This window comes from Oculina patagonica, chromosome 1, assembly GCF_052425735.1.
Source record: "Oculina patagonica isolate OP01 chromosome 1, crgOcupat, whole genome shotgun sequence".
NCBI lineage: Eukaryota > Metazoa > Cnidaria > Anthozoa > Scleractinia > Oculinidae > Oculina > Oculina patagonica.
Window position 1 is genome coordinate 4,037,715 of NC_135758.1, and position 20,027 is coordinate 4,057,741.

Genomic DNA, 20,027 nt, shown 5'->3' on the forward strand with positions numbered 1-20,027 from the left:
CGGACCGGTTCCAGAACGGTCCCGTGTAAACAGAAGGCCTTATCAGGTCCGAAAATCGGACCGAATCCGTTTGGATCTAGCCTGCGAATACAGCCGCCTCTCATTCGCGTCCCGCAACGAAGAGCGAAACGGCTGTATTCGCAGGCTAGTTTGAATCTTTTTAGAAAAAAAACATAGCTTAAATGAACGTCTCGATAAACCAAGTTTGAAAAGTGCATTTTATTGTTATTTACACAGAGCATGTGGGCAAACCTCTCGCTTTACTATACAGTGGTTCATACATTTTGATTTGACTATATACAATAATAACAGCAGAACATAAGAGTTTCTCCTCTTATTTAGAGAAATAGCAGCACAGAAAAGGTCGATGAAACGAAAAGGAAAGAAAAAAACCCACAGAAACAACAGATATGTCTGTGGAAGGTACAAAAATACCGTACTCAAATTGAACAAGACCAGAATGAGAAATAAGCTCGAATTTGATTAATCGGAATTTTTGCATTTAAATCTCTACGTCAAACATATAACATCCTTTACAGAGACTTGATGTGACCGGATAAGAAAAAAAAACCAAACGTTAAAAAAATTCATTTTGGGAAAAAGGAGTTTTTTTAGTAGGAGTCAATATTTTATGCTGTTTTACTATTTAGCAAAATAAAATAAACTAAAAGAAAGAATATCACATTTCATTTATATTGTTCTTAGGTGCTGGCATACAAGCAAGTATAAGGTATTAATTGATTTTTTTTTTAATAATTCCTTATACAGTCAACTCTCTCTAAAATGGACACCGTCGGGACCGGCTCCAACTGTCCATCTTGAGGTGTCCGTCTCATAGAGAGTTTAGTTAGAGTAGAATGACTGGACAATTACAGGAACGGGATCAACACCAGGTGTCTGTTAAGAGAGAGTTGACTGTAACACAGCTACTTTAGAGAGATACACCTGTTTTTAGAGAGGTCAAAGTTGTAAGAAGAAAGAAGGCAGGGAGGGTGTGACTACTACTGCAAAGGTCTGTAAACACAAGGAAACAAGTTGAGGGTACTTCACACAGCAGGGGCTACTCTCTTCCTATAAGACAGTTGCCCCACTGGCAGGCCTCAATAGACTGTGCTCGACACGTTTCAGGAAATTTTCGATAATGGTTTTTAACAGTGTTTTGTAGTACATGCAACCTCAGGTAACCTTTACCTTCCAACAAGCGAAAAAACAACACTTCAAGGTGTTCGTAAGTCCTCAAGCCTCTGAAAGTCTTTGTTTACTTACGAGCACAATCTAGAAAGGCTTACTCATCAATTCAAACTAAATTTGAATAAAAATGTGATCGTACCCTCGCCAAACTGTTTCTTTGTCTGTGTAGCATTGTCTCATTGTGTAATCAGTTATAATCTTCTCCTTAAAATATCCAGACAAAGTCAAGTATGTAAGTAACATTAACCTGAGGGTTTCACATCATTTCCCAGTAAATCAAGGGCATTCAGAATGAATCTTAATGCGGACTCTTTCAAAATAAAGAATTATTTTTTTCTTCCTTTAGCATCAAGTTCAAGAACAAAAGTTAAACAGTTTTACTTAAAAGAATGTAAGAAAAAAATAATAGCAATGTCATTTAATAAGTAATAGTTTGATGAAGATAAAGTTATTTCCTAATCTTGTCAAGGATGGCCATGTTGGGATGCCTGCGCGTGTAAAAGAAGATGTATCCCTTGCTTCGGCTCACATGACCGTCGTCTGTTTGCGTGACAGTGCTGTCATTGAAATTGTACCAAAGACCTGAAAACAAGAACAAAAAGATTATCATGTGAGTCAGCTTCTGATGTGGAAGTGAGGTCAGACACAGGCGGCCCAGCATCATGCTATGAGAGCTTGCGGGGAAAAGTGAGCTAAATGTAACCTGTCACCAGGTTCTAACTCTCTGGTGGGCCCGCCTGGGGGATAGGTAGAAAAGATGGGCCAGCAAGAGGGCAAATGGGGAGAGTGGGAGAGAAAATCCCCCAGTATTCCCTTGCCTCACTTGGGGTCATGTGGTTTGCACCCTTCAGCTTTCTATACCGACGAGTTTGTTCCCTGAATAAGGGATATGTGACTCTTTCATCTCACATCTGTTTGGTAGAATCGGACTCCTGGCAAATCAGAGAATCTGCTGGAAATATATTCTTTCAATGCTTATGATTTAACTAACAAGTTTTACCAATAAACAATGCCCTTACCATCGTGAAAAGCAAATGTCGTGTAGTGACCAGCACTCACTCTACAAAGAAACACACAAAAACATATAAGTAAGAAGAATAAAGAAAGGCAATGACGATGTTTTAATGTACCCTCAGTAACAACTTCTGAACTGCACTGCTACTGGATGCCTCTAAAGTAATTTTTAGCCTGTTCTCAATCCTTTTACATCATTTCTATTTGCAAATTAAAGAGAAGCCTGAAAAACATAACATAAAAAATACTATGATTCTTACCCACTGCCATGATGAACCACAACAGCCGCCAGATCAAACAGAAATGCCTTTGGGTTCACGTTATCATCCTGTAAAAAGGCAAACAGGGCCACTCAGTGAGACTGTGAACCAACAGACACTATCTATCTATACAAAATCTTTTCAAACTCAATACTAATTATCGATTTTTTATGATTTTATTTTGCCATTTACTCATATGTTTTGTTTCAATTGAGAAGATATATCAAACACAAGAGACAGTGTTTCATCGGCTATTCAAACATTTTGAATTTTGTGAAAAATACTTTGCTGCGTGTTGTTTTCAACTCTCTTCTCAGTTATTGAATATCCCGATGAAACAATGTCTCTCTTGTTTGATTTATTACTCACCTGGCTTTGTATACAGTATGGACTCATATCCAGGCCCCTCATGGGAAACTGGACATATGTATCAACTTTACTCCGATGGAATGCTTGGAATTTGAAACGTTTGAGATGCAAGCACAAAACCTGTGGGAAAAAAAACCAACAGTAATGATTGTAACTGATGTTGGACAGGTTGGTGAGATATAGGGGTAACCTAGAATATAGTTTTTGGGTGACTAAAAGGCCGTTTACATGACAGTAAAATTTGGGGATGGAGCTGTCAAAAAATCGGTCCAGACCCGATCGTTTTTGCAGACAAACAAGTTTTTGTGGCGCCACAGGCAATTATGGCCCCTGTGGGCCGTACCCAATTTTTTCTGCCATGTAAATATAAAACCTAAAACATTTTTTAATTAATATTCAGCAAGTTATAAATAGAAGGAATCAAGTTTTCTCACATTTGGTAGCCGCTTGATCCAAAACTTCTTAGTGGACCTCTGTCTCTTTTTACAGTTTGGACAAAAATACAGTTCAGAATCTGCTAATTCTTCTAACGATATGAAATGATTCAAGCAATCTGCAAAAAAGAGATGAGTGTTTAGCTGAATGTAGTTAACTAAAGGTGGTTGCCATCCATGAAGTAAAAAATATACTTTTCGGTGTCTTCCTTGATTAATCGTGTGCTCTGCAGCAAAACCACTAAAACCTCTGAAGTCACTCATAGGGTATAAAAGGAAAGGACCTTGTCCCAAATCTACATGGCAGAGGACTGTAGAGGCAGACCTTTAGGTTATAACCTTAACTGAGGGCAAGCCTTGTGGCTTGAAAACGACTGACAGGAATGGAGGAAGCTTGTTGATGCCTGATGCACCACTTGGTGTCTGAGGGACCGATGATAATAATGATGATAATCTCCATGGGTGAAATCTATAAGATTTGTGCAGGAAACTTCCGTACTGGTGAACAAGAAGCACTGCATAAAGATATTTGTACAATGTCTTGGATAGATTCTTACTTTTATTTGGAAATCTGTCCATAGTGTTATAATGTGTTTAGTAGATCTAGGCAAGTTGCATTCTTACCTTCAAGTTTACAAACTTGTGGAACACTTGTCTTTGTTTTTCTAATTTGAAATTCTGCTGGAATCTCTAGGGATAAATCTGTTGATTTAAACAATAGTGAGTGAGTGACTACTTTTTTAATCAGAAAGACTTCTATTTTTAAGCGATGACTTGTAAGTGATAATGTCATCGCTTTATGCCATCGACCGACCGGTTCTTTTTGTCTGTTTCGCACCGACGAACAAAAATCCCGGGGGGTTACTCCCCAAAATTTTGTACGGGGAACGGAGTTTCGTAGCTATGCTTGATCATGCTTAATCAGGATTCTGGGGAAAAATCGACCCTGTTCCAGATAGAAAGGCTGAATTCTATACCCCGTTTCAGAGTCAGGGAGGCAAAAAAGCATACACTGTTGAGCGGCACATACCTCTATAGCCCATAGATGGGAGTACCCCACCCCCCAGACAGAAATCAAGTTAACTTAACAAGAAATCGCCGCGTAGAACACAAAAGAAAAATATTCCCGTGCAGTTAGAAACGAACACTACAGTGTATAACCGAAAGAGACTAATTATATTTGATTAGTTCAAGTAGATTTAGAAGACAGAAATTTCTTTATTCTTTTGATAAACAGGACCACAAAGGGCCGCTGAGAGCGAGATAACGTGACCGTTTGACCTTAAGCTTGCTCACGTGTATCGTATGTTATTTATCGGATGTAACGCGACAATATAACGTAACCTTTGTCGAGGCAACAAAGGGAAATGTAAAAATAAAAGTAAAATAAAATAAAATATTACTGTTGTTCAATTGAGCAAATCTACGTCCGTTCTCTGTTGTCTGTTCAAAAACATTTATCGTGTGTAACTATTTAAAGCGCGATCGACAGGAATTAATGTCACGTGGGTTACGTTTATTAGTGAAAATATTAAAAATGACAGGCCAAACACGACTCCCGCCGGTTGCTAAAAGTTAGCCTTCGGTCTGTTAACGGAGGATTTCACTCGCTCTGACTCTCTGGAGCCGTTACAGCATTGATATTTACGCCATTGTGTCTGCTAGCTCTCTGGCATATTTTGTTAGATTTATCGGCTCTTGTTTGTTAAAAGATTCTTAATTGCCTTCAAAAGAATGTTGTAGTCTATAATGTTTATCAGATCAGTGGGTCTCTAACCGTCATCTTGTTTGAAGTGGCGGTTAGCTTGCAGGATAACGTTTCGTTATTCCACGGTTGCGAGGGTCTAAGATCCAAGTATTTTTATGGCTACTACAGTCTCTAGGCATTGAGAGCGATGGTTTTTTTGAGTTAATGTTTAGCTCCCCTTAGTTTGAGTGGTTGTGATTTGAGTTCTTGTATGGGGCTAAACTTTACCTCCATTATTTTTAAGCGATGACGTCAGGAAATCGCTTATTGCCATCGCAAGACAGACCCGATCTTTTTGTCTTTTTGTCTATTTCGGTCGAACAGAAATCAAGTTTAACTTGATAACAAGAAATCGCCGCATAGAACACAAAAGCAAAATACTCCCGTGCAGTTAGAATGGAACACTACAATGTATAAACGAAAGAGACTAATTACATATGATGGGATCTATTAGAATTAGTAGACAGAAATTTCTTACATTTATAATTATAAGGGCCGTCGTGAACAAGAGACCGTTTGACCTTTCTCGCAGCTTAAAAGCTAGCTCCCGCGTATCGTATGTCGTTTATCGGAAGTCACACACTACAATATAACGCAATCTACTGTTGTTCAATTGAGCAAATCTACGAAGAAAATGTATTATTAACTTTGCATCCTTGGCCTGCCTACTGTTAACTCTGTATTTATTTGAATTCCATAATATCCTAACTATGCTATTTAGACAATCACGAACATTGCTTCTTAGGTTTAAAAAATGTACACTGCAATTGGATAACAGTCTTTATCCCGTCCTCAATTATGTTAGACCCTTTGTGAAACGTCATCGCTTCTGCATGCACTGCATGCCGTTTATTACTGCTATGAGGTCATCATGGGGTGCTTTCCGTTTATTCAGACAGAAGTTGGCCTAAAAGCCATATTAACTAATAACAACTAATAAACTTTAACTTAATCTGACCAACCAGACCACCACTTTTTACAATAATTAAATCATACAAAATGTACCAGCTAGAGTGTAGTGACCAACCACTGTACATTCCTTTTAAAATCCTTCTGCAACTGTTAAAATCTCCTGAACAGAAGTAGGCCAACAAACTGGTTTGTCAAAACGAAATGCTAAATTTTGGACCAACTAGTCTAATAGATTAAACAGGATCACCTTTAAAGTCAGTTTTTTATGGCTAAACCAAGATAGTTTCATTCAATTTTCAGCCAACATTCCAGGATTTTTGGTTTAGCAAAAAGCACCCATGGTTTCCACTACACAAACAATTTAATACCAGGCAGTATATAAAGGTTATTCACTATTTTAATAACAATGTGATTATTCCCTAAATTATGTGACCAATTTCAGCATCAATCTCGACTTGTACAGTGTACTCCTCAAGCAGTGTTCTCCCCATGTATTTAAGGCCTGGCGGGCTGCCTAGCTTGATTCACAGGAAAATCGTTGCCGCCTGGCTTAAAAATTGAAGATGTAACACAACATAACCCTACTGTTTGAGATCTGGAACGGGAATTCCTATCCATAAGCAAAGACGAAATCACTTTTTGAGTTATTTTTTTAAAAATAGCTCTTTAGTCGGCGTGATGTTCCCTAGCCCTGTAATCAGTCAGTGAAGTATGTGTGTTTGTCACACCAATCAGATTTCAGGTACTATCGGAACCAATCAAATTGTAGTTTATAAAGGGGAAGCAATCTGACACAGTTGTAGTCAGCAATTTCGTTCGAAGTTTTTAGATTAGAAGGAGGCGGAATCGGTGAGTTGTGATTTAACCCTGCTGGATTAAAAACTTTTTTCGTAACGCTCGCCTGCTTACAATGCACACGCCGTGAGCAAAAGGCCCAACACTAACTTGTTATTGGTCTTATTGGAGCCTACGTTTGGAGAGGCTAGCTTTCCTGACCGTGGTAAAAATAACATATAACATTTGCACAAAGCAGATTTGAAGAATAATGTTGTCATTACTTTTTCCGTCCGCTTTGCGAAGTTCGTTGGGAAATTGGAAAGTTTGTTATGAAGTTGCCAAATAGGTTGCGAGTTTGTGAATCAAATTGTGAGCTTCAATACAAAGTTCCAAACTTAGGTCCGAAATTAATAAAACCTTCTATAATTATGTTATCAAAAACGGCTTTGATACGCTAAACTGTTGGAAACAAATGCCATAAAAATAAAAAACTTTTATGTTCAGCGAGCCGTAAACATGTTGTCTCGAACAAATTAGTCTGTCGCGTCACGTCGCGTCGGCTTCGATTAAAATCAATTTTACATATGGGTAAACCATCCAGTTTCATCCGGTTTACAAACGCAGAAGACTTGAAATTGAAGACAGTGAAGATTATGCCTCACAGAAATCGTTAAATATGTGTTTTCATACAAAAAAGTTAAAATTTGACCAAATTTCTACCTGCATAAAATTTATTTATCGGCAAATCACTTACGTGATCGCTGATGCGAAACGTTGTCTTGCACTTCAAGCTACTTCAACTTTCCTTGACAAGCTCTAAAATCTTCGAGTTCAGAAATCGCCATGACTTTCGAGCAACATGTCTTGTTTCTCCTCAACTACCAAAACTTCGACAGTTCAGTCGGGCCCCAGTTGGGAACTTATCGAAGTTCGCAATTTGATTCGCAAACTCGCAACGTAATTGGCAACTTCATAACAAAGTTTCCAATTTCCCAACAAACTTCGCAAAGCGGGCGGCCAAAGTAAACTGAAATCAACTGTAAAACATCTCGTTCAAATATTTAATGAACCGGTACAAGTATTAACTTTGCTGTTAAAAGCAACTACGATCGATAGCAAAAACAGAATAAGAGCGTGCCATTCCGTGACAATTTGATATCTCAATTAGTTCTTGTTTGTTGAATAGAATTTAGGTTGTGAATGAACGAAAATCTTTGTTGAACAGTTCTGACAGGAAACAAAGACTCCAGGTATACTGCGCTTTAAAGAACTTTCCCGAAGAAAGTGGTTTTTGATTTGATGCGTTTATTACTTCGTTTATTATAGTACTTTTCGTTCAATGTCTGTATGGAAACGTGGCTTTTTCGAGAAAAACAAGGGTATCGTGTTACGTTCGTTTTTAAAAAACAAAGGTCTCATGTTACAAAAGTGAGAAAAACAACAATATCATGTTTCAGTGTTTGGCAAAAATCCAAAAATATTCCGTAACAAACAAAAGTAACACGTTACGGTTGCTACAAAGCTAGCAACAAAATAACCGCTTAAACAGAATAAGAACGTGCCATTTTGTGACATTTTGATAATTGAATTAGTTTTTGTTTTTCAATTAAATGACGAAAATTTACGTATTGAATAAAACAGTTCTGATGTATCAAAATGCACGTAAAAGTTATTTTGTTTGCAAGCAAATTTTGTGCAAAAAAGTGACTCCGTGGGCCGCCATACACAAATGGCTCAACCCATGGCATAAACCATCCCAACAGGACAATCACCCAGTTTCACCCCAAGCCACCCCATAAATTGAAAAAATAACTCCTGCACGCTTAGCGTGCCTATGTTTTTACTGTGTTTTTGCACCTTTAATATCATTATAAAAGTCATTTACTCTTGCATTAATGTGTTTAAATCTGTGAGTGTGATGCATTTGTTTTGTTGAGCAGAAGCTACCTTAGCTTTATCAAATTGCTACAGAAACACAACAGCACTTCAAGGTGTCGTAAATGGAGTACTAAACAAAGTTCTCGTGCTCGTATAAAGATCGGTGAACTCAGCAGACTTGGGTTGCTCAGAAAAAAAACTAAAATTAGTAAATTTTACTCTGGAAAAAAGACAGAAAAGTGATAGTAACGTGGGGGAACAAGTTCCGCAAATCAGGTTTTGACGGCATTTAAAAATCACAGTCAGAATACCGCCTGGCCTTCCCAAAATCCTGGGGAGAACACTGTCAAGGGATTTATCCCTGCATCATGTTCCTCTTCTCTTAAAGCCACTCACCTAGAAATGGATCATACTTCTTTGACTCTGTTCCACATACTAAACATTCGACCTGTAACAAAATTCAGAGAAATAATTATTGCATATAACACGATCAACATTTCCTTTCACTGCATTAGAGCTGCACCTAATTGTTGTGGTGCGAGGTGCAGTGGCCTAATGGTTACAAGCTTGACTCTGGATCATGCAATCTGGGTTTGAGCCCTGGTGGGGTCACTACAATGTGTTCTTGGGCAAGATTCTTTACTCTCTCAACGCAGGTACATAAATGGGTAATGTCAAATTTTATGTCAGGTTGTGGGTAGCCCTGTGATGGACTAGCATCCCAACCTGGGGGGAGTAGAAATACTCCTTGTTGCTTAATGCTACAGAAACTGGGATAAGCTCCAGCAAGATGGGACATTTTGGCCAGAACAGACTTTACCATTTACCTAACTAGTACAAACCCACATACCTCGCTATGTAAAAGGCCACCAAATATCCCAGTTATGATGGTCTCTGTTGATCCAAAATATTTAGGAGACAGAAGAAGTTCTGTGTGCACTCTGTCCAGCAGGTAGTGCATGAATTCATGAGCATCTTGCTGTTGATAGCCTCTGCAATGAGAAAAATTTTCAACAGTTTAGATCTGACTGAAATACCTTGAAAATGAAACACATAAAAAGCTAGGCAGATAGCATTGCATGTTTTACCTGCATATCTGATCACTTATTACGCTATGGGGATTGGTGCTAAAATGTTGATTTAACTTCAATTTTTCAATAACTTCTTGTGCAAATATTGTTCGAAAGAATAGATCATGAAAATGATACCACCCGAAATTTATTTCAATGCAATGTTTGGAAATCGTTTTTGTTGTAAATGCAGTTAAACCCCGTTATTTCAAAACATCAGGGGAAACAAAAAATAGTTCAAATTAGCGGAGTTCAAAATAGCCGATAGTAAATGCTCTGTCATTCATGGAATATTTGCACTGAATTTTCCATCTAATTCATCAGTTAAATCAAATGCTATTGCAAAAAACAAATTGCTCATGGTCTAGACAGGGCTTTTAGCACCTGTTAGAGCTCTACAGGTATTGTTATGTGTATTTCCAGCACAAATTCAGGTGCCAGGCTTGCAATAAAGGGGAGATGTAGACACATGTAACTTACCTGAATCTTGGCACTACTTTCCACACAACAGAGAACAGTGCGTCAGGAGAGTGGGTGACACCTGCGCCATGCCATAGAGCACACAATACTTTACGAAGCTCTTCCACTACAGATCTACAGGTATCAACAAAGATACAATTTACTAAATAATTATTTTAAACTTTATTTTTTCAAAATCCATGCAGTTTAAATTCAGAGCAAAAGCTTTGGATGAGTGGAATGGCAAAATAGTTAGTACAACAGATGTGAGATCAAGCCTGACTTTTGTTAAATTGTATTTTGTTCTTTTGTAACACTCAACTCCTGTAGAACCCAGATTTCTGGAACCCACAATTCTGCAAACCTCCCAATATATCAAACCAAAAGTAGTTTCCCTTAGATTTTCTTCACGCAGGTGAACACTGTAATTTAACTCCCGATTTCTTAAACCAAGATTCATTTCCCCTCTGGAGTAAAGATATTGTGTTCCCACTGTGTTTTCTTTGGCTTGCAAGAATAATATTGCATTTTGTATCTCATTTTGTGGTGTGCAAAAATAAAGTATGTTTCAGACTCATGTTACACGATAACTTTCTTTCAAATATTTGTAGAATACTAAAAAGTAAAATTCTGTCACTTTCATAATGACAGTGTTTTTTACATGGAGATTGTCACCAAGTAAAAAACATGACAGTTTCCCTTACCCTTCATCTGTTTTTCTACTCCTAGTGAAGTAAGGTTGTTTTCCACATGAATTATCTGTTCTCAGCTCAAAAGCGGGAAGGTCCTTGAAATAACAGCTGAATGACTGAATGTTACTGTTGATAACAAAATAAGAACAAGTCAACATACATTCTACAGTCACTAAAACAAAATAATGTCATGACTAGATTTAGTGCTAAATTACAATGCCTCAGGGCTCAAAAACCAGCATGGAAACAAATTGAAACCTGATACATCAGTTTCCTCTATGCTTGCAGGGTGTATCAGAAGTGACATCTCACTGCCCATGGCTATCCAATGTTAGTTAATTCAAAACTTAACATTTACAAGCCCTGTACAAATAATATTTTATGGTTTTACTTTACTCCACATCAGCTTCACATAGTGAAAGCTGTTTTTTTAACCAACCAAACAAGAAACTATCCAAAGTTTGACTGATATTTTTAGCAGGAGTACAAAACATACTGGCATCTGGGCATTTTGTCAAGAAAAACAAAATGCCATCACATGAAATTGTTGCTCGATAGTTTTCACATGGGGAGTCACACACTGGGTTTTAATGCACAGACTTGAAAGTCAGAACCATAGACCTTATCACGGTTTTCAATGCCATCTTGACGAGTAGGCAAAGCATGTAGAAATTACAGTGTTTGTATGGAAATTCAACGGCAAATATCTTTTACAAAAATTGAATTCTGGACAACTTATGAATTGTTAAGTTAAGATACTAGGCAAAAGTTTTTATTTGCTGAGTTTGAAGGATGTAGCTTGGCTAGAAAGCGTTCAGCTACATTTTTAATTTCCCATACATTTGTCTATAATTTTTCCCACAAACAGCATCAATCATGCCGAAAAAAAATTGTTGCTGATTTCATGTCAGGGCTCAAGAAAAGTCCTGTCCTGTTATCCAGGACAAGAAGATTATTTTGCTGGGCAAGTTAATAGGCCCAGGGAAGTTATCTGCTGACTATATCATAAAAAGAGTAAACAAAGACAAGCATGCAACTGTTCTGGCCAGGCCCAAAGTGCAAGCTGCAATTCAAGTATTTTTCAAGTCCTGTCAGTGACCTAATAATCAGAAAGGAATATAATAAAAAATTTAAAAGAAAAAAAAGATGTACAAAACACTCACCTCAAAGACTGTAATACTGCATTCATAAAGCATGTGTTTCCAAGGTTTCGAAGACCTGGCAAGTATTTCACCTGACCTAGATTTTCTTGCTGGAAATTAAAATGCAATAAATGATCAATCATCAATGATCTTGATTAACACAGCTTGAGGGGTATTATACGTACATTTGTCTACAGGACAAATACAGACAAGGCTGAAAATATTACAGCTTTTTTTCCCAGCCCATCTTCTAATTCTAAAGTTTGATCAATAAAATCTTTCAACAAGTATCCTTAATATACATGTTGTGGAAATTTCAGATTCAGGGCCAAGGCTGCTGCCTAACGGGCGCCCGGTCGCCAGAGGCGCCTAAGTTACGAGCGCGGGTGACTAAATTTTTGTTCAAGGAGCCCGCATGGGCGCCTAAACATTGATCTTCCACTCCCATCTTTTGACTTCAATTTTCTTGTAACCTTGTTTCATTGGCATAAAAAATCCCATTAAGAACAACAACTGCTTCATTTTAAAACGGAAACGCTGAAATTGTTTGCATTTGGCGTATTAAGCACGTAACGTGTCTTTGCAAAATTCAGCAACTTCGAAAACCATTCGTTTTCAAGTGTTTAGGACTGGGCCTAACTGCCAAATATGGAATGTGTTATGTTCTGGATTACGTTTCATTTGCTTCGTCGACGTTTCGGAGAATTTTCGAAGTGAATCTGAAGAAATATTTACGGATACAAAAGTGAAATCAATCTGTTTGCTACTGCAGTCATGGATCAGGTCTGAAATAATTTTAATCTGCAAAAGCTTGATACAAAAACCTTTCCGACAGGCTTAAACTTACGTAAAACAACGTGCCAAATATCGTGATGTGTACACAAACTTCGAACAAACTTACGTGGCGCGTTTAACATGTAATTCAGCTTAATCTATGAAGCATTGAACGCCTAACTTTAGTAGGACGTAAAATGTATGCCTCTTTCTTTTCATGTGACATTTCATATCTGCTGCCGATTTTTTGTGGACTTAGGTTGTTAATTTCAACGAACTGTTTCATGTTTTCACGTTTATAAGCAGTCCTGAGCATTCTCGGGCATTGATCCGTGACTAGCAAATTTTTGTGCTAGAAACCTCAGTCCTTTTTGCCTGCTTAGATATTCAGTTTGATTAAAATATATTGCTTTTGTTACTACATTTATTTTACAAACAACTTATTTGATAAGATTAGTAATTTGAAGTGTTTTCACAACTTGATTTTTCTGTTCTATTTTTGTCAACTGGTTATCATGTAACAAAGATAAGATCAAAAATTAATTAAAGTGTTTACACAGGTGTTTTTGACTTCTCGTTACCTTTTTCTAAACTTAGGAAAAATAGACCTGCTTAATTATTGCTTCTTTTTTAACCTTGATTACTAAAATATTAATTGAACTGGATTTTTCTGTTTCATGTACATTGATTTTCTAAGTGAAAAACATATGAAAGTACATGAAATGCATTCATTCTGGCACTGGCTTAACAAATGAATTAACCCTTCACGCTCTCAACTAAATGCATGTCAGTTTTCATTGTTGGTTTATTTCTCCCAGCCCAGCTAGTGATTTAACCCACAGGGGGGAAAGATATTGCTGATATTGATGACTTATCCAACTTCTTACCTCTGGGTCTCTGAGGTTGTTGCAGAGTAAAAAAAAAACGTTTTATGGGGAGGGTACCCTTACCCTTTCATGAACCATTTCTGCAACATCTTTCCCAGGATCTCATGAACGAGGTTGCCATTTTTGGGGTATGTGAAAGTGACCCTTAACCTTTTAGAAACCATATACCCCCTAATGAAGATGGCACCCCTTTCACATACCAACAGAAGAAATACTACCTTACATCTTTTTTCTTATTTTTCACTTAATTAAAAACCAGTTTCCCTCCCCCCCCTTTTGTATGTTCCAACTCGTAAAATCCCTATCCTGTTATATACCTACAGCCTGAGAAAGGTATCCCTGTTGGGCAAAGCCTCCCCATATAGTCCACATTCGGGTACATGTATATTATAGCAATAATGTTGGGGGAAGGTTGACTCCCTGGGCTCCTCTCCAAGACCACATTATTGACCACATATTTGCCTGAGTAACCCCCACCCCCACCCCCCCCCCACTCCAGATTTGTCTTCGGCAACTTTTAAGCTGGGCTCCTAACATAATGGCTCGGGCTCCTAAATATTGATGTTAGGAGCCCAAAGGGCTCCTTAAAAATTTCCTTAGGCAGCAGCCTTGAGGGCCTCATCTTATTGTGGTTTTCAGTGAAATGCAATCTCTGAAATTCAAAACTCCAACTAATGATTACATTTTGTGCTGCCATCAATCATAATAATTATTATTCCAACAGCCAATGAACCATGAAAAACAGAAACAAACAATATGGATCAAAACCTACCAATCACAATTGAGAGACATGACCTTTTGACCTGGTTGAAGTAAACTTCTGTTTCCTGAGAGGTCCGATAAGATGATTGACAGCAGCAAAAAGCGTAAACCGTTGTTTGAGGATTGAATTCCAGAGTTCGCATTGGGTTATTCCAGAAAAAATCCACACCCCCCGACGGATGGCAACATTTTTTGCCCCCCCCCCCCCCCTTCCGCCCGGATTTCCCAGATCGCTAGACCCCCCCTCCCGCCCGGATTTCCAAGCTCAAGAACCTCCCCTCCCGCCCGGATTTCCATTTTTTTTAAAGGCCCTAACTGGACACAACAGGCAATACAAACGACGCAACCTTTCTTCCAAAAGATCCCTGTTTATTATAATTTTTAAAACTGGGCTAATGTTGCGAATTTTGCTGGTCAAATTTCAACGATCGCACGTGTGTTTGTGTGACCTCCGGCACACTCTCTTCTAAAATGCCACTTGTTTTTTTCGTCAAACAACAAATGTACAAGATAAGAAATATGTTAGTCTTAAAAATTATGTAAATGTAAGAAAAAACACAGTGAAAAAAGTCCTTAATGCGCTAATAAAGAAAAACTATAATTTTATTTAGTTGTCGGTGACAAGGCAGCCTAAATTGGCGCGTGTTTACAAGATCGAGTTCATGTTTACAAGATCGAGTTCTCGCTAGTGTGACACTTCTTAAGCTTAGCAATAAAGCCTTTTGAACTACAATAATTTTAAATTTTGTTACCTATATGGGTGTGTAGGTCAACTGGAGCTCTTGCCTTTCTTTCAAAAATTTAAGTTTTCATGCGTAATGTCCACGGTTCTTGCTTTCATAAACTTGTTAACATATCGATGACATCGATCGTAAGACATGGATTAATTCAACTTCAACTTCAACTTGGAAGTAGCCAAATAATACACAAATTGTGTATACACATGTTAGCTCTAGCCAGCAAAAGGTGTTCTCGGGTTGGCTAAAAAAAAACAGAAAAGTGCAGCCGGACCGATCGTCTTTTCTTCGCATTTTTGAGGATGTTGCAAAGCACGGGCGCGGGTGGCCTGGGTACCGTAAAAATGTTCCAGGCGTTGCATGCTCGGTCGAAAGTGTTTTTTTCCGATCGTAAAGTTGTTGTTATCCATTTATCGCGCTGGTTCTTCATAAATAAAAGGACCTATGAAGGTAAACTTGAAGCATATGAGGTAGGAACACCATAAAGTGGAAGACTACAAGATTTTTCGATGCAAACTTCTTCTTTTAAGTGGTAAAACATATCGATCGAGTTAAAGTTAAAAGTGACCCCCGAGGAAGAATTTTTAGGTTCAGACCCCCCCTCCCGCCCGGATTTCCCGAGCCATTAACCCCCCCTCCCGCGAGAATTTCCAGTTTGCCATCCGTCGGGGAGGTGTGTATTTTTTCTGGAATAACCCATTATCACTAAAAATTTTGGATAGCTCTGTAAAATTGACCCAAGAACTTTATCTTTCTTTTCAACTTACATTTGCTTTTGAAGCTTTCTTCTGTCTTTCTGGAGAGGAATCTTGTAAATGACGTTTCCTATTTAAAAAATTAGCTCTCTGTAAATTATATGTTTCATTATCCCTTGACCACCCATCTGCCACTGAATTGGCAATTACTTCAATAAAGGTCAAAGGTTAAAATAAAAGCCATTCCTTATGAGAAATTCAAGGATGCTCTAAATGTAATTAAAACCATTGATACCAAATTGATATGTGTGTAGTCTCTGATAATTTCCATTTTCAAAAAAAATTGATCAGCATTGGGCAGAAGAATAAAATTAGAACCCGCATTTTTTAACCCTCCAGGGATTAACCGATCAAAACATTACGTCACATACAACACGTGCGGAGCGGTGAATCATGGTCTCAAAACAACATGGCGGCAGTCGGAAATAAATAACACAATCTGCAAACGAAATTGTTGCAGTTTATAAACCAAACAAAACCATTAGAACCAAAAACTGTGGTCGATGGGTAAAAAAGAAAATTTTTTCTTTACAAATAATGATTTGATCATAAATCTGCGAAGATTTATTTGCCAAGAACGCTTCAAAATGTCATCACCCGGTTTCCTGGGTGAGCATTTACGCGAAATTCTCACCTATTTTCCCTTTCCAACATGATTTCTCGTACTCTCTGTATATCTCCCGATTTTGTGTCGTTAATAACAAATTCATCACAAGCGTAGCTGTGGAAAAATAACGATATTAATTACAGGAAAACGAAAACACGTTGCTAGCAAACGGAAGCGACGTCTATAATGACATCACTTAACTTCCCGCTATGAAGTGCTCACCAAAAGGCCGTCAAACTTGCATCCAGACACACAGAATGCTGCTGATTGTCCTCGTGGTGTGCCTTGGCATGACCATTCACGTACCTGGGATGAAACGATAGCTGGATTAATTAAACGGTACTCCACAAGTGAATAATTAAAAACACGATTGATGGAAGAGCCAAACAACGCGGCATTCCTACGTCTCGACACCCCCCAGAACAACAATTCAGAAAATATGGTGATACTCATTTGGCGAAGTACCTTCCGCAATTGATGGATCCACATCGTAGACAAATCCATGGGCTTTTCGTTGATCTACAAGCTAAAGCAGAGAAATTCAGTGAGGATTTTTATCATGTTAGAAACACCGGTAAAGGCGAAACCAAAAGACCAGAAATTGGGCAAAGGGTAGCTTATCGCCCCTCTCGACTGAAAGCGTACTTGAGCAAGTCCACTGAGCCGGTTTTTCACGACGTATCTTCTGAATAAGCTGTGAACTGACTTTCACGGCTTGCCCCACGTGTGTGCACTCCATATAACACAAAATGAGGAAGAAAATGTCTCGAAAATCACAACGACTCGGTCAAATTTTCCACAGATCCCTCCTCTCCCAGGCGCTAACGCGAGCCATTCGTCATGCGCCGTGAGGCTTTGAGCGCGGTTGTGAACGGTTACTAATTTCCCAGCCAATCAGAATGAAGCTTTCTTCGCGTTTATTCGAATGACAAGAGATTCAATTCAACAAATCAATTTGATTGAAATATCCTGGCAGTTTACAAGTGACGTCATGAAAATTTACCCAATGAAATAGCTTCTTGTATTGCCCCCGAATTGACAGTTTGTTCCCAGTCTTTATCAAAACATTTGCGGTAAACGAATAAATTTCCTGCAGTTTTCACGAAATTTATGTGGAAAAATCTACCCTGCACTCTCCCTTCCTCCTTAAAAGTAAGTCCCACGTCGTGTTTTGTTCTGTTTTGCTCTGTACGTCAAACTTGCAAAGCCATAATTCAATATATTCTGGTATTTGTAACTGCAGGTAATTGCAAATTGAGGAGCGGGACTGAATTAGAACCTTCAATGCTTCATGTTTAGCTTTTAATTTTGACAAATGTTCATATTTGCAGGTTCATATACAGTGATATGGAAGAACAGTACCCAACTCTTGTCGTTTATGGAGTTTGCTTCATGGTGTGTGTGCATGTAGCAGCACTTGTATCCTATTTTATCGGTGAATGATACAGTCAAAGCTCTCTTAACGGACACTCTCGTAAGCGGACAGCTCTACCTACGGCCGCCTTGTTTAAAACCCCGTTTTAACTCCCATACAAACTCTGTATTTTTACATTCTCGTAAGCGGACATTCTCGTAAGCGGCCGCGGACACTTTCAGAGATTACGACTTAGACTTTTTCTTTGTTTTTAATCTCCCGTAAGTGGACACCCCTAAGAAAATTCTGTTAACAACCTCTGTATCCTGTTTTTACCAATGAACTTCACATCGCCGTTCGTCACAATGATTTTACAGTCATTACAGTACCATATTTCAGTGCTTATTTTGTGTCGTTGTGCACGTCCGTCCGGTTATTGTTAGCTGGGCAAGCTACTGTAAGCGGCCATCTATCCCATACACCTCTAGTGGCCGCTTATGAGAACCATTCTCGTAAGCGGCCAGCTCCAGTTACGGACACTTTTTTCGCGTCCCGAGGGTGTCCGCTTACGAGAGCTTCGACTGTACAATCCCAGGACTTACAAGGCAGGAAAAAAAAACAAGGTCCAATTACCTGGGCAAGTAAAACTTGCTCATGGGCAAGTGAAAATAGACGTCTGGTAGTCTTGTGACTCTGAATGATGGCAAGAAAAATTTGAAATTTACTGGCCCATTGAGCTGGTTGATTTTAATTTTTTTTTCTCTCCTGACGTGGCCTTATATTCGGAATTTTTCTGGTGTTTTGCATTGAGGGGAAATTGAAAAATAAAAATGCAGAGAGAAAATACAGAGTTACAAGAGTTTACGTCCTTAACAATTAATTCAGGGTTTCTGGGTTTTCAAAGTTCTCACCACACCAGACAAAGAGCAACAGTTGAAAGATCAGAAAGCACACTAACAAAAATATAAATCAACTACAGTATGATGCTGCAGATCAACACTTCTACCAAAGGAAGCAGATAATGGCCCTTTCTTCTGCTGAAATGTTGATCAATCAATGCTGTGGTTCAAATTTGTTTTTGATTTGAAATTGGTCAGAGTTTGGGTCAGGTAGCATTCTCAGCATGGCTTGCTACCCTTTGAGAGAACAACAAGAATGGCACAGTACACCACCCTTTTCAAGAGAACAATAGGACAAACAGAAGGAACAATGCTACTACTCCCAGAAACAACAGCAACTGCTAAATCAGAGGACCAGTAGAAATACAAGAATTGCTACACTTTTGTTGAGTTTGTACTTTGTTTCAGATAGTACATAGACAGGTAAAAACAAACGATGTCATTTCCTGATGTTTTGATGACCTCATGACGCCAATGTCAAGGGTTCAAATGAGAAAATTAACTAAATGCTAGTTCAAGAGTTTGCACGTGCAAATGGATTCAATCCTGGCTAAAGTATTTGTGTAGCCGTTTCTGCTATAAAATATTTTTATTTATAACTCTTTGAACTCGCATTTAGTTAATTTTCACATTTGAACCCTTGATAATGGCAACATGAGGTCGCCGAAACGTCGGGAAATAATATCATTTGTTTTAACTTGTCTGTGTATTACAAAATCATTGTTTCAGATGAATTTATGAAAAGAAGAGATATGGAAATAAAGAGCAAACTGGTTTGAAGAATTTCAACGCAAAAACAAATTTTAACCACCACATAAATTTTATATCAAGAACATATTAATTACATGTGGTGCTTATGAAAAAATGAATGAACAGTTCTGCAATTTTTGTAAATATGACACTAAGCAGTTTTATATTGAATGTCTTTTACAAACGGTTTTGTTAGACGCTGATGGGTTGTCGAGGTCTTTTTTTAAATTTGTTTTATTACTGAATGGATAGATGTGTAAATATGTCACCCAGAGATGTCAAAATTATTTTTCAGTCAATTTATCAAAGAGTTATCAAAAGTTGTTTATAAAGAGGCAGATTTATACCACAGGGGTGAAATAAATATGAATATATCCAGACTATTTTATAATATATAACTGAACAGTTGTCACTTTGCATTCAATAAAGATTTTATCCATCAACCTGGTTGGTTGTTTTAAAATATTTCTATTGTAATTAGCTGCTGTCCTATTACAGCTAGCCTATGTTCCTGTGCGAGCGAAGTGCTGTGTGTCGTGCACAAGCGAAGATTCTGG

General features: G+C 38.1%; 1 protein-coding gene and 2 long non-coding RNA genes across 4 annotated transcripts in view; 2 read left to right on the forward strand and 1 right to left on the reverse strand.

The window, feature by feature from the left end:
• Nucleotides 1–204: 204 nt before the first annotated feature.
• LOC144658013 (ubiquitin carboxyl-terminal hydrolase 3-like) lies at nucleotides 205–17,330 on the reverse strand. Its single transcript, XM_078518372.1, has 16 exons — nucleotides 17,113–17,330; nucleotides 16,933–16,993; nucleotides 16,690–16,773; nucleotides 16,495–16,581; nucleotides 15,873–15,930; nucleotides 11,967–12,055; nucleotides 10,816–10,929; nucleotides 10,133–10,246; nucleotides 9,433–9,574; nucleotides 8,979–9,030; nucleotides 3,893–3,970; nucleotides 3,269–3,387; nucleotides 2,835–2,954; nucleotides 2,466–2,533; nucleotides 2,211–2,251; nucleotides 205–1,773 (listed from the first exon to the last, which is right to left on the reverse strand). Exons 1-16 carry the CDS (start codon nucleotides 17,204–17,206, stop codon nucleotides 1,640–1,642), a joined length of 1,455 nt encoding a protein of 484 aa, XP_078374498.1. The 5' UTR covers nucleotides 17,207–17,330; the 3' UTR covers nucleotides 205–1,639.
• Nucleotides 15,434–20,027, forward strand: part of LOC144631397 (uncharacterized) — a 130,749-nt gene continuing 126,155 nt past the window's right edge. The window contains exon 1 of the long non-coding RNA XR_013566735.1: nucleotides 15,434–15,575. This is a non-coding gene — a long non-coding RNA (uncharacterized LOC144631397). The remainder of the gene's footprint in view (nucleotides 15,576–20,027) is intronic.
• LOC144632147 (uncharacterized) lies at nucleotides 17,541–19,913 on the forward strand. Of its 2 annotated transcripts, none has more exons than XR_013566865.1 (3): nucleotides 17,541–17,619; nucleotides 17,799–17,886; nucleotides 18,707–19,913. It is a non-coding gene; the product is annotated as an uncharacterized LOC144632147 (long non-coding RNA). The 2 variants fall into 2 exon arrangements; XR_013566870.1 differs by having other exon boundaries at nucleotides 17,551–17,630; nucleotides 17,811–17,886.